The sequence below is a fragment of the Papio anubis genome, chromosome 5, assembly GCF_008728515.1.
Source record: "Papio anubis isolate 15944 chromosome 5, Panubis1.0, whole genome shotgun sequence".
NCBI lineage: Eukaryota > Metazoa > Chordata > Mammalia > Primates > Cercopithecidae > Papio > Papio anubis.
In genome coordinates, this window is record NC_044980.1 from 128,952,348 (window position 1) to 128,965,520 (window position 13,173).

The 13,173-nt window shown below is 47.5% G+C and overlaps 1 protein-coding gene across 1 annotated transcript in view; it reads right to left on the reverse strand.

Annotated features, from left to right (window-relative positions):
• Nucleotides 1-416: 416 nt before the first annotated feature.
• TRPC7 (transient receptor potential cation channel subfamily C member 7) overlaps nucleotides 417-13,173 on the reverse strand; it is a 141,024-nt gene continuing 128,267 nt past the window's right edge. Inside the window, exons 10-12 of the mRNA XM_003900135.4 lie at nucleotides 12,941-13,021; nucleotides 3,901-3,976; nucleotides 417-1,288 (exon numbers count right to left, since the gene is read on the reverse strand). Of these exons, the coding sequence (XP_003900184.2) occupies nucleotides 1,119-1,288; nucleotides 3,901-3,976; nucleotides 12,941-13,021 (327 nt within the window). The 3' untranslated portion in view covers nucleotides 417-1,118. The remainder of the gene's footprint in view (nucleotides 1,289-3,900; nucleotides 3,977-12,940; nucleotides 13,022-13,173) is intronic.

Consider the following 13,173-nt stretch of genomic DNA (forward strand, 5'->3'; position numbering starts at 1 on the left):
TCGGAACAGGCATTGGTTGAGACTTAGCGCCCTCTGGTGGCTGCTCTCGCTACTCACACTTAGCCTCTTCCTTGGTGGGGGGACACTTTGAGGCCTCATTCCTGCCCCCTCCCCTTCCTTTCACATGGAGGAAAGTTCTAGAATGGGGTGGGAGGAAACTTTCCACTTATTCTGCATTTCCTTTACCCCCTTCCTGACCTTAGGTCTGGGCACAGGAGGAGGCGCTTGGAGGTGGAGGCTGGAGCTCTTGGGGGTCCTGGCTGCATGACTCTCGGGAGGGTGGTGCCTTCGTCCCCACTCAACCCCCATCGCACCAGCCCATTCTCTTCTCAGAGCGTCCCTGGGCCACAGGTTCCCAAGGCCACTTCCAGACTGGGCCTGCGAGTGGGGCGGCTCCGGCAGCGTATACACAGAAGTTATTATGAGGTAATTTTATTTCTTTCCATTTTAGGTAAAAATAGTAAATACAAGATAATCTTAACAAAGGTAAAAATACATCATTTGGATTTTGTTGTTGTTTTCTAAACAGTGCTACCTACAGTACAGTTTTCGATTTAGGATTTTTAAACTCTCTCTCTCTCTTTTTTTTTTATAAACAAATAGAACTATTTTGCTATTAGGCTGTGTTCTCATCTGGCACTTAAGAATAGATCACAGGTCACCTCCCGGTTCTGTTTGGATGTGTTGGGGAGTGGCGGGGAGGGAGTGAGAAGGAGTTTGTGGGTTGAGGTGTTTGTCTTCCCAGGACACAGCCAGAGCTGCAGTCCCACCTGCAGTGGGAGGGCACAGGTGTGCACCCAAGATGGCCTTTTCCCGCTCTGGCCACAGGGATGGGTTTCACTGTGGCTGGACCAAAGGTCTCACACTCGTCAGGGAACTGTTCTTCCCCTCCTCCCGTGATAGCTTTTCTTACCCAACTGCCTAGATTCACAGCAGTTCTGGGTCTAGGCAGGCCAGCGGGCTGGAGATGTCAGTCATGCTGCAAGAGACTGAGCCAGGAGATCCCCTTCATGTCCTAGAGGAGTGGGCTGGGGACCCCTCCCCACCAGGGATGGGGGCCAGGGCATCCACCCTGGCCTTGGAATGCTGGTAGAAGTCACAGATGCCGATGTGGGGTGCTAAATGTCTTTGCCCTTGTTCACCCTCAGGTGGTCTTTGTTTAAGTTCTTTCCAAACTTCTCGCTGAGTTGTTGAATCAGGTCTGCCAGCTCACCGGTAGCTTGAGACTTTTCCTCAAGAAGCTCGTAGCGCAGGCTGGAGATGTCTTGCTTGATTTCCTTCAGCTCGCCTGCAAGGACAGAGGAGATTTTGCTGAGTCTGAGCAGGTGGAAGCTGGGGGCTTGTCCCATGCGGATGTGGGCATGTGCATCCTTCCAGCGGAATGTCGGGTCCCGGGCCAGCCCACCAGGGTTGAAGGTGAGGCAAAGGGGGCTCTATTTGAACCCAGAACCACCCAACTCCTCCACCGCTGAAGGACTCATCGATCCATAGAAAGCCCTTCTCCTCCCGTTCCAGGAAAACCTTTCCCTTAGGGATTTGAAGGAGGAGTCAAGATCAGGGCTGTGAATTGTGTCTAACACCTGTTTCATAAAATACTTGTTAAAAAGTTTGTTTCGGAGTCTTTAAAGGCAGATTTCAAGACTCTGGACAACAACTCCATTAACTGGAGCATTGATTTTGAAGATGCTATGTTTTGTTCTGCCGTAGTTATTTGTAGAGAAGAGAAACTCCTAGGGCCCTGGAGAGAATGGCTTGGCACAGCAGATGCAGCCATGGTGACCATGGAGCTGACCAGCCTCCTGGGAGTGAGCTGGCCACCTGAGCAGGGTCCACTCAGCCCACACCAGCAGCAGCACCACCTCACTGACAGGAGCTGCGACAATGCCCGCCGCCTCCTCCTTCCATAATGAGGGACCACCTAGCAGGGACCTTCACTTTTATTTCCACAGCGAACCTTGTGGTTAGAAGTCCAATGGGTCTAGGCTGTGGGAATCTTCTATTAACCACAAACAGGTGTCAGAAGGATCTTTCCTAATACTGGAGATACTGCACTTGGCTTGTGTGGGAGTCCACTGTCTGTGGAAACATTGCTCATCTATTTTTCAGGTATAGTCCATACACATAAAAGGTAGAGATCTTAAAGGTACAGTTTGAACCATTTTAACAAATGGATACACCCCCTATTTTTATCAGGTGCTTCACTGAGCCCCCGTTTCATGGTGTAAGTTAGATGGCATGACACCTGAGCACCCCCACCTTTTATGATCAGTGATGTTCACATGAATCAGTTACACACTGCTTCAGGCTGGCTGGCATGACACTTGGCCATTGTTTGTTTGAGACCTACGAGTAGGTAGGTGGGCTGTTGTCAACCCCTAAACCATGTCAGCTCAGGGGCAGTTCAGTCATGGCTGACTTCGAGCTGCATGCTGGGTGCCCCAGGATGAAGTAGAGGGTCACCCAATGACCAGGCTCTTTCTGTAGTTCCCTGTGGCCCAAGCGAGGAGAACAGAAACTTCACTCATGGATGAGGCTGTTTCTAGGTAGCAAATACTTATCATAGGTATCTCATTAATTACCTGGTATAAAGTAATTTGCTTTTCATCTAAGAGTAACTGCTTAAAATTGACTGGAAAATAACCCAAACAGTGAAAATAAGATGGCCGGTAAGCCTCATTGTGCCTCAGAGACCCCGGTGCAGTTTTCCAAAAGCAGATCCCAGGCCCCACTCCAGAGATACTGATTCATTAGGTCTGTGTGGGGTCTGGGGTCTGTAGTTTTAACAGCTAGTTCTGAGGTGAGGAACACTTTGAGAAACATGGCTGGCAGTTAGATGCTGAGAACCTCGAACGGAGACTGGACAGGGCCAGATAGAAGCAAGTAGCGGCAGACCCTAAAGGCAGTGTGCATCTGCTCAGTGGACGTGCACCACGGAATGAAGTACAGCACTGGAATTCTGAACCATCCTGCACTCAAGAGGCATAAGGTTGGCTCAAGGCCACCACTGCTGTGGGAGGCAGAGGAATGTCTCCCACTCCCAAGATGTCCCTGTCCTAATCCCTGGTGTTCTGCCTGTGGGTAGTCATGTTCCCCCTCAAAGGGGAACTGAGGTGGCAAATAGAATTCAGGTTGCTGATCAGCTGCCCTTAACAGAAGGATATTATTCTGGATTATCTTGGTGGAACCAATTCAATCACATGAGTCCTTAAAAGTGGAGGAGGGGCCAGGGCTCAGTAGCTCACGCCTGTAATCCCAACACTCGGGAGGCCGAGGTGGGCGGATCACGAGGTCAAGAGTTTGAGACCAGCCTGACCAACATGGTAAAATCCTATCTCTACTAAAAAAAAAAAAAAAAAAACAAAAATACAAAAATTAGCTGGGCATGGAGGCATGCACCTGTGATCCCAGCTAATCAGGAGGCTGAGGCAGGAGAATTGCTTGAACCCGGGAGGCAGAGGTTGCAGTGAGCAGAGATTGTGCCATTGCACTCTAGCCTGGGCGACAGAGCAAGACACCATCTCAAAGAAAAAAAATAGGTGGAGGAGGAAGGTAGAGGAGTGGGGTCAGAGATGGGACAACGGAAGATGAGGCAGGGCAAATGAAGTGTGAGAGTGCCTGATGCCTGCTGCCAGCTCTGAGGTGGTGGGGCTGTATGCACAGACCAAGTGCTGGAGCTCAGGGCAGCCCAGCTGGAGCTCAGGCCAGCAAGGAAATGGGGACAGGCCTGCAGCCCCGTGGAAATGCATTCTGCTGACACCTGAATGACCAAGGAGACTGAGTCTCCCTGGAGCCTCCGGAAAGGAGCACACTGCCCTGACAACACCGTGGCCGTAGGCCGGTGAGACCCGCAGAACCCGTGTTGTTTTAAATCACCACGCGGGTGGAAATCCAGTCACTTACCTTCATTGACTTCGTCATTTTCTCTGTCCACCTGGGCTTTCAGGACATATCTTTTTATGAGCCGTTTCATGATTTTCTGAAATGTCAAGCAAGGAAGGGATCAGACAGGGTGGGCCTAGTGCAGAGGCAGCCTACGTGGTGTAGCAGGACCCCTCCCTCCCTTGAAGAGCCTCAGCAACCACGGCAACCCTCCCATGCCTGGTGCCTCACTCTGGAGGGGTACCTGCACAGTGTGGGTACCTGGTCAGTCTCTGTTTAGCCTCCCCTACAGGACACAATGTCCACCTGAACCTGGGATACTTCTCAGTGGCAGGAAACTGAGCCAAGCAGAGAGAGAGAGACAGAGAGAAAGGGTGGAGTGGGGAGTGGCGGAAATCCTGGATCCACGTCTCTGGTCCAGGGGCCTTGGCCTGGCTCTGCCCTACTCAGTCATGTCATCTTTCCTGGACCTCAGTTCTATTTCAAGGATGGAGGGCTGGGGAAGACTTAGCAGGCCTGCCTGGGTGGAGCTGCCTCCCTCGGAGGTCACAGTGAGCAGTGTGCGCTTCATGAGAGGAGATCCGCTGGGTACAGGAGTTAGGACCAGGCTTGGAGGATAAGTCCACTGTACCTTGGAAAATTCCTACCAGAAGCAGAAGCAGACACAGCTGGGCCTCTGGGGTTTTAGAGAGATACCACTTCCCACAGGCCTGACACTGTGCTGCCGGAGTCACACTGGAGAAGGATTTGGCCCTCAAGTTCCGTTCATTATGCAAATACCGAATTCGTTAAGCAGGCGAGGCATGAATAAACACTTAAGACACACCAAGAATAGAGCCAAGTGTAGGAAAGACTGCAGGAGGTGAACTTTGGATTTTGCCAGCTAGTTGGTCCAGGGTTCCTGTGAAATCACAGGATTTAAAAATACTCGGGTAGCCGACTTCTGAATCTTCCAAGAGATGAGGAGTGTGGAAGAGAGGAAGGGATTTCCCTGCTCCTTGGTCCTCCCTTCCTGTGGCCTTCTCACCTGCTCACACCTGGGGACCAAGAGGACAGAGGCAGCATTTTCCAGTTTGAAGAGACCTGTAGGGACCTGATTCTGTTCCTAGCTTTGCTGCATAGGCTGTGGAAAAGCATCTTGCAAATAAAAAGTAAGTGAACTGGATGCAAAGAGCTGGAGGATTTACTCGTTATCATCAATTATGGTTCTTTCCATCCCTTTAACCGTGAAGAGCTTGCCACAGAGATGCTTCCTGGCCTGTGATTCCAAGACTTCACCTGAACCCAAAAGGCTCTCTAGGATAACACTGGGTTTAGCTCATTCAGGCCAGCGCTGCCCCTCCTCAGCCCTTGGGCTCATGGGCCAACTGGCTCTGTGGTTTGAGTCGTGATCTAATTTCAGGCTGAAGAATTGACCGTTGCTGCTTCCTGCTGATCCTTCTCAGAGAAGCCTGGGTCTTATCCTACTAGTGGTTAAACTGCAGTGCTGAATTTCTCATGGATATAGTCTAGTCAATAAAGTAAGTTATCTAAGTTATAAAAACATACCCCTTTCAAGCTAGGTGCGGTGGCTCATACCTGTAATCCCAGCACTTTGGGAGGCCGAGGTGGGCAGATCACCTGAGGTCAGGAGTTCAAGACCAGCCTGGCCAACATGGTGAAACCCTGTCTCTACTAAAAATACAAAAGTTAGTTGAGCATGGTGGTGGGCACCTGTAATCCCAGCAACTCATGAGGCTGAGGCAGGGAGAATTGCTTGAACCTGGGAGGCAGAGGAGGTTGCAGTGAGCTGAGATCATGCCACTGCACTCCAGCCTGGACAACAGAGCGAGACTCCATCTCAAAAAAAAAAAAAAAATATATATATATATATTTATTTATTTCAGATATATATAAAATATATATCTCAAAAAATATTTTTTGAGATTATATAAAATATATATACAAAAAATATATATATATACACACACACACACACACACACACACACATATCCCTTTCCATGAGACTCAATAATGCTGCTTTCACTTTGAGTTGGAAAAACAAAACAAGACAAAAACTTTGTCCCAAACTAGTTCTCATGAAAAAAAAAAAACATAACAAAACAGACACCTAGGTATCTGTCATTCTTACTGAATAAGAAATTCAGAAGTGTTCTTCCACGGCAAGCTTTCAGGCTGACACAAAATTAAAGGGACCTAGTTAAAGTTGGTTGCCTTTTCAAGGCAAACCTCAGGAACTGAGGGTTCTTCAGTTTCTGGATCCATCAATTAAAGAGCTTTACTGTTTCTCATGTAAAATAATAAGCCAGAGATTGGTAGTCAAATGACGTTGAGGAAAATCCTTTCATAGGTGCAGCCAGAATTGCAGCCCTTCCTGTTTGGTGTGCACCTTTTGTACTTAAGAACATTCCATGGCGTATATTTACTAGTAATAGAAAATGTGCCCCTCAAACCCTATTTGGCTGGGATAGGTGAGATCCTGCTTGTAGTCTCCCTCAATGCAGAGGAGCCCCTCAGGAGGAAGGGTGAAAGGATGAAGATGCAAAGAAGCAAATGCATTGAGTGCTTCCATAGACCAGGATTGTGTCAGCCTCTCACAAAAGTCATCTTACTGACTCCTCCAAGAAACTCAGTGAGATGGGAGTTGTCATCTCCATTTACAGATGAGGACACTGAGGCTCAGACACTGATGTAACTTCTCCAAGGTCACACAGCTGGAAAGTGGCAGATCTGAGATTTAACCAGCATGGAAACCATGGCTGGGGCTTCATCTGGGCATCAAAATAAAGGCTCAAGATGGTTTAGGAAAAGAGATGTGGGAAACTGGCCCCTATTAGTCAAAGAGGGTTTGGGCCATGTCTGGGTACTGAGTCTTTTTATGCAGGGGGAAGCCTCACTAGATTTCAGAGGCTGGGTGACATCATACAGTGGTCATCCATTGAAGAAGGGGGTCTCTGCTCTGGCACTGGCAGGAATGCTCATGACCCACTCTTGAGCACTGGCATGCTCAACCTGAGCCAGGGTTTCTGTTGACCTAGGGCTCAGAGGGTAGAAAAGCAAAGGTTTACTTTGAAGCTGTCAGTGTGCATTAGGATTATAAAGGCTTCCTGTGGAAGCAGAACCAGATGAGCACTGCAGACGTGCCGGGAAACTTTAGCCTTCCTCCTCACCTCCAGGGCACTTCCCAGAGTGACAGGGACCTTCAGGGAGAGCAGTCTGACTGCCTGCCAGTTCTTAAAGACTTCATGTCCTGCCTGGCATGGTGGCTCATGCCTATAATCCTAGCACTTTGGAATGCTGAGGCAGGTGGATCACTTGAGGCCAGGAGTTGGAGACCGGCCTGGGTAACATGGCGAAACCCCATCTCTGCTAAAAATACAAAATTTAGCCAGGCGTGTTGATGCACACCTGTAGTCCCAGCTACTTGGGAGGCTGAGGCAGGAGAATTGCTTTAACCTGGGAGGCAGAAGTTGCAGTGAGCCAAGATGGTGCCATTGCACTGCCGCCTGGGTGACAGAGTGAGACTCTGTCTCATAAACCAAAAAAACTTCATGTCCTCATAGAGACCTAACTTCCCTTCTGTTATGTGCATGCTGCACAACTTGATACCTTCAAAAGCCAGTTTTGCCACCAGAAAGCCTGAAATGGTTGGAGAAATGGCCAAAAGTTCTATTTAACATGGATGGCACAGAGGATATTGTTGCAGGAAGTGAGGGACCCTGAAAGGAGGTACCAGCTGGAGCTGCGGCAGAGGAACATAAATTGTGAAGATTTCATGGATGTTTATCACTTCCCTAATAATACTTTCATAATTTCTTACACCTGTCTTTATTTTAATCTCTTAATCCTGTTATCTTTGTAAGCTGAGGATGTACATCACTTCAGGACCACTGTGATGATTGCGTTAACTGTACAAATTGATTGTAAAACGTGTGTTTGAACAATATGAAATCAGTGCACCTTCAAAAAGAACAGAATAACAGCAATTTTCAGGGAACAAGGGAAGACAACTATAAGGTCTGACTGCCTGTGGGGTTTGGCACAATAGAGCCATATTTTTCTTCTTGCTGAGAGCCTATAAACGGACATGCAAGTAGGGAAGATATCGCTGAATTCTTTTCCTAGCAAGGAATATTAATAATTAAGACCCTGGGAAAGTAATGCATTCCTGGGGGGAGGTCTACAAACAGCCACTCTGGAAGTGTCTGTCTTATGTGGTTGAGATAAGGACTGAAATACGCCCTGGTTTCCTGCAGTATTCTCAGGCTTATTAGGGTGGGGAAGAAACTCCACCCTGGTAAATTTGAGGTCAGACCAGTTCTCTGCTTTTGAACCCTGTTTTCTGTTGTTTAAGATGTTTATCAAGACAATACATGCAAAGCTGAACATAGACCCTTATCAGGAGTTTTTGATTTTGCCCTTTGCCTTGTGATCTTTGCTTTGCCCTTTGCCTTGTGATCTTTATTGGCCTCAGAAGCACGTGATCTTTATTCTCCTTTTTGCCCTTTGAAGCATGTGATCTTGTGACCTACTCCCTGTTCTTGCACCCCCTCCCCTTTTGAAATCCTCAATAAAAACCTGCTGGTTTTGCGGCACAGGTGGGCATCACAGTCCTACCGATATGTGATGTCACCCCCGGAGGTCCAGCTGTAAAATTCCTCTCTTTGTACTCTTTCTCTTTGTTTCTCAGCCAGCCGACGCTTATGGAAAATAGAAAGAACCTACGTTGAAATACTGGGGGCTGGTTCCCTTGATAGGATATCTATTTCTATTTGATTTCATTAAAATGGAAAAACTGCAATTACATTTGCCCCAACCTAATAGAAAAGATGGATGTAGAAAGCCTCCCTTCTTTCACTATGTGGGGGAAATGTGTGTGTATCTCTGTGTGTGTGTGTGTGTGTGTGTGTGTGTGTGTGTATGTTTTGTGATGAGTATGAGATACCTCCTTGCTATCTTCCATAGAGTTCTTTCACTTCATGGAGATAATAAGCTTTCTCCAAGTTACTATGTCCGTGGTAGTGTCTACTCTCCCTGCCCTGTCCCATGCATTAGAAAGTACTGGAGATAAGTATATTTAGTGCTATCACTCAGGAAAAGAATACTCAGGAGGATGAAGATGAGATGCAGAATGGATAACAGCAGTTGTCAGGCAGAGCCCTACGTCTGGAGAGGAAGGCACACAGTTCCCACAGCCCAGACCCAGCCCAGACTACAAGGGGCCAGATGGCCTCTGGCTGCTGGTGGTGAAGGGGAATACAGGACATCTTTCTATGAGAGAGACAACTCTCCCTGCACAGCCAGGGCAGATGAGGACACAGATAAGGAAGCAAGGGAGAGAACACATACTGTATGTTGATGATGGCCAATGAGGTAGGATCCAGAGGGAAGCAATGTGGTCACCTAGGAAAACAGAAATTGAGGAACATTTGGAAGAGAGTGGACAAAATGGATTACAGGACAAGTCATTCATTAAACTGAGGTTTATCAGACACAAGAATAGAAGAAATAGGCACTGGCAAGTTGTCCATCCTCTTTGCTTTGATCTCTTCAGTAAAGGCCATTTAGAAGATGGAAAAGAGAACTCCCCACTGGCTTTTGGGGAGCAGATTGCAGCATAAAGATTGGCGTGTATGTGAAAGATGGATGTGCCTGGATTCTATCTATTATTTGGGATATCACTTGTTCAGTTTCACCATAAAGAAATATACCTCTCAGAGTGAGTATGTGGGTCTGTATACTTCCTGCCCCAACAAACTGACAAGCTGGATCTTGGAACAGATCACAGGGAGCTTGGGGAGGAGGCATACTTTGGCCATCTCACCAGTATCATGGTTTTGCTCCATTGTTGGGTCTCAGGTCTGCAGAGCCCAGACTGGAAAACACATTACAAAAAATGGTTTTGTGAAAAGTAACAATCCAGACACCCTGGAGTCTAAGGAAACAACACAGAAAGCCTCTGAAGTCTGAAGGAGCTGTCTTCCCTTACAACAAAGACCTCACAAAAGCAGAAGCATTGACAAACAGCAGAATAAACACCTGAAACGCTAACAGTCGAGAAATTGAATGAAGAGACAAAAAAGTAGCAAGCTTAGTAACTAAATGTGTGTGAATGATGGTGCTTTTATCTTCTTGGGAACACAAAGTGATTTCTCAGAGCCACAACATGTGAGAGGCTGATGGAATATGTGCTCAGTGACAGCAGCTCTGCCTAGGGCCTGGATTGTAAGAAAGAGGGGGTGAATTGGGCTGCTAATGTTCTCTGCACATTTGGAAGCTGCTGTGGGAGGAAAGCAATGCTACTTGGAAGACCACTGGTGGGCCCAAGGAAAGAGAGGAGCCGTACTCAGATCCCCACTCAAATTGTCCTTGCTGCTGGTGATAGCAAAAGTGCCCCAGTGCCTTCTCCTGCTCTTTGCCTCTTCACTGTGTGCTTGGAAGGCTCAGATAGGTCTCTTCCTGGTGACTGTCAAACACAGGCAAGACAGGTTCTGAGGAGGGTGCTGGTGCAACACTATGAAGATAAATAATAGGCCAGTGTCCAAGCAGCATGATGTGGTGAGAGAGGGGGGCCCTCTGAGTCAGAGAGATCTCAGTTCAGTCACTTCTGTGGCCTTGGCCACTGACCCTCAATTCCCTCATCTGTTACATGAGGTTGAAGACAGTGCCCATCTCCAAGGAATATGGGCAACTACACCTGAGCTAGTGTCCAGCCTGCATCCAGGTGTCTTTTAGTGACATCTCAGGGTTTACTTCTATTGTGAGCAGATGATGACTCAGGACGATGCCATGCAGCCTAGCAGGGTGGAGCCAAGAGCCGATGTGCAAAGACTACGCTCCCTCAGTCCCTTTCCTCTGATGCCTACTGGCTGGCTTTTTGTTTCTTCTTTTCTGTGACAACTATTTGAATAAGTCGCCTCAGGCTTTTTCTGTGGAGTCACAAATTACAAAATGAGCAAAGCTTTTCGAGGTCATCAGTCGCCTGAAGTTGTAGACGGCCAATCTCTGTAATCACAGCAGGAAGTTCCTGGGGAGATTCAAGGCAGTATGGACTCAACCAGCGAGGATGGAAGACAGAGAGGGGACTGCTCTGAGACTGCTTTTGAAAATGGTCTCCTACCAGGCACGGTGGCTCATGCCTGTAATCCCAGCACTTTGGGAGGCCGAAGCAGGTGGATCACCTGAAGTCGGGAGCTCGAGACCAGCCTGACCAACATAGTGAATCCCCATCTCTACTAAAAATACAAAATTATCCAGGCATGATGGTGCATGCCTGTAATCCCAGCTACTCGGGAGGCTGAGGCAAGAGAATCACTTGAACCTGGGAGGTGGAGCTTGTGGCAAGCCGAGATTGTGCCATTGCACTCCAGCCTGGGCAACAAGAGTGAAACTCTGTCTAAAATAAATAAATAAAGTAAATAAGTACGTAAATAAATAAATAAAAGGAAATGGTCTCCTTCAGAAAGGATTCATTCTGGGATGGGACATTCACACAGAATTGATCTTCCTGTATCTCAGGAGCTGATTCTGCTCAAAACCTAGGAGAGATTTGGCCCTAACCCATTGGGTATCTATCTTTTCTGTGACACAGATAATCTACACTTCTCTCTGAAAAGCTGAGAAATAAAAATCCTTCCACTGACCAAAGGCTTTGTTTTGTAAAATAGCTCAAAGCAGATCAAACCAGTCAGTCCCAATTTTGTGCGTGATTAAACACAAGATTTGCCCATTACTAATTTTTCGCCTGTCATCTGACAGAACTATAAGCTCTTTGAGGGATGAGCCATTTCTTAATTGTGCAATTAAATCCTCCTAACTGCACAGCTGGCTTCTGAAATATGGTTGGAGAGATTCAATTAGAGACCTATATCTAAAATATCTAAGTCTGTAATTGCTCCCTGTGGGAAGGTGGCACCAGGGGCACATCACCTCCACCCAAAGGCATGCTCAGGACAGCTTAAAATTTACATCTGATAAGAAGTGATCAGCATAGGTGAAACTGCTGATCATCGAGAAGTGGAAGGCAGGAAAGGAGTGGCCTGCACTTTTATAATTGATCATCCGTAGCTATCGTTTATCACTGGTGCATGGGCTGATCCAAATGGATACAGAGATCTGGCATTCATTTCCAAAAGCAATGCAAGGACTGGAAGCATAAAAGTTCTTTTTCTAATTTTTCTGACAACAGACTTGGCAGGCTGGCAGTCCAAGTCTGAAGACACCTATATCTACTTGACTGCTTAAGAAAGAAACCTGGGAGCCATGCTGGGTGCGCCTCACCCTCCCGATATGTGCCCAGCAGCTATACATCCAGAAAGTGTATTGCGTCTGTCTGCTTTTCTCCATCACCCTGATCATACCCCAATCCAAGCAACCATGCCTTGTACCTGAATGACTGTCACATCCTCCTCACTGGTATCCCTGCTTTTACTCTTGTCCCCACCTGTCTCCTCTCATTATAGCAGTTAGGTGGTTTCTTAAAGCACGAATACAATTTCATTATCTCCCCTCCTGGGCAAAGTTACCCTCTCCCCCATCCTGACAGTGGTCTGGTCCTCTGACCTCACCTCGTTCCACTCTCTGCTTCCACAGGGCCAGGCTGCTCTGGACCTGCCACCCTTCTCTTCCTCTGCCCGGAAGGTCACATATGGCTGCCTCCTGCATCCGAGTGGTCTTGGCTGACTGTTCTCTCCTTGAAGATGTCCCCTCTGAAAACCATATCTAAGCAGAAGCTCCCTATTTTTCTCTGTTTTTGAGTCCTCCTGTTTTCTTTTTGTCACTGTCATCAGTTTGAGGGCATACACTTATCTCTGTGTTGACTTGTTCATTGTCCATTGTCACTAGACTGGAGGTGCCACTGAGGAAGGAACCACATCTCTATCTGTATCCCCAGGAAGTAGCACAGTGCCTGACATATAGTAAGCACCCAATAAATATTTGTGCAATAAAGGAAGGAATGAAGCTGTGTTCTCGGGGATGACACAGCCATGGGACTGAATCTGTGTCTTAGTGGAGTCTACTTCTGCCCATGCTTGGATGCTTGGGAAAGGGGTGGTTACCTGGTATCTGGTGGGCTTGCTGAAAGTGTTATTTGCTGTCAGGTTTTCAGAATTCCTCATGCCAGCCTGGTAGCGAGTCTTCTGGATAAAACAAACAAACCCACACATATCACACACAAAAACATACATGCATCCCTACATATCTTGTAGGACTTGAACAGTATCCACATACGGGGCTGTCTCAGTGAGGCAGCTTCTGAAAGCTGATTGACCCGGTGCTGCTTGGCTTCCTA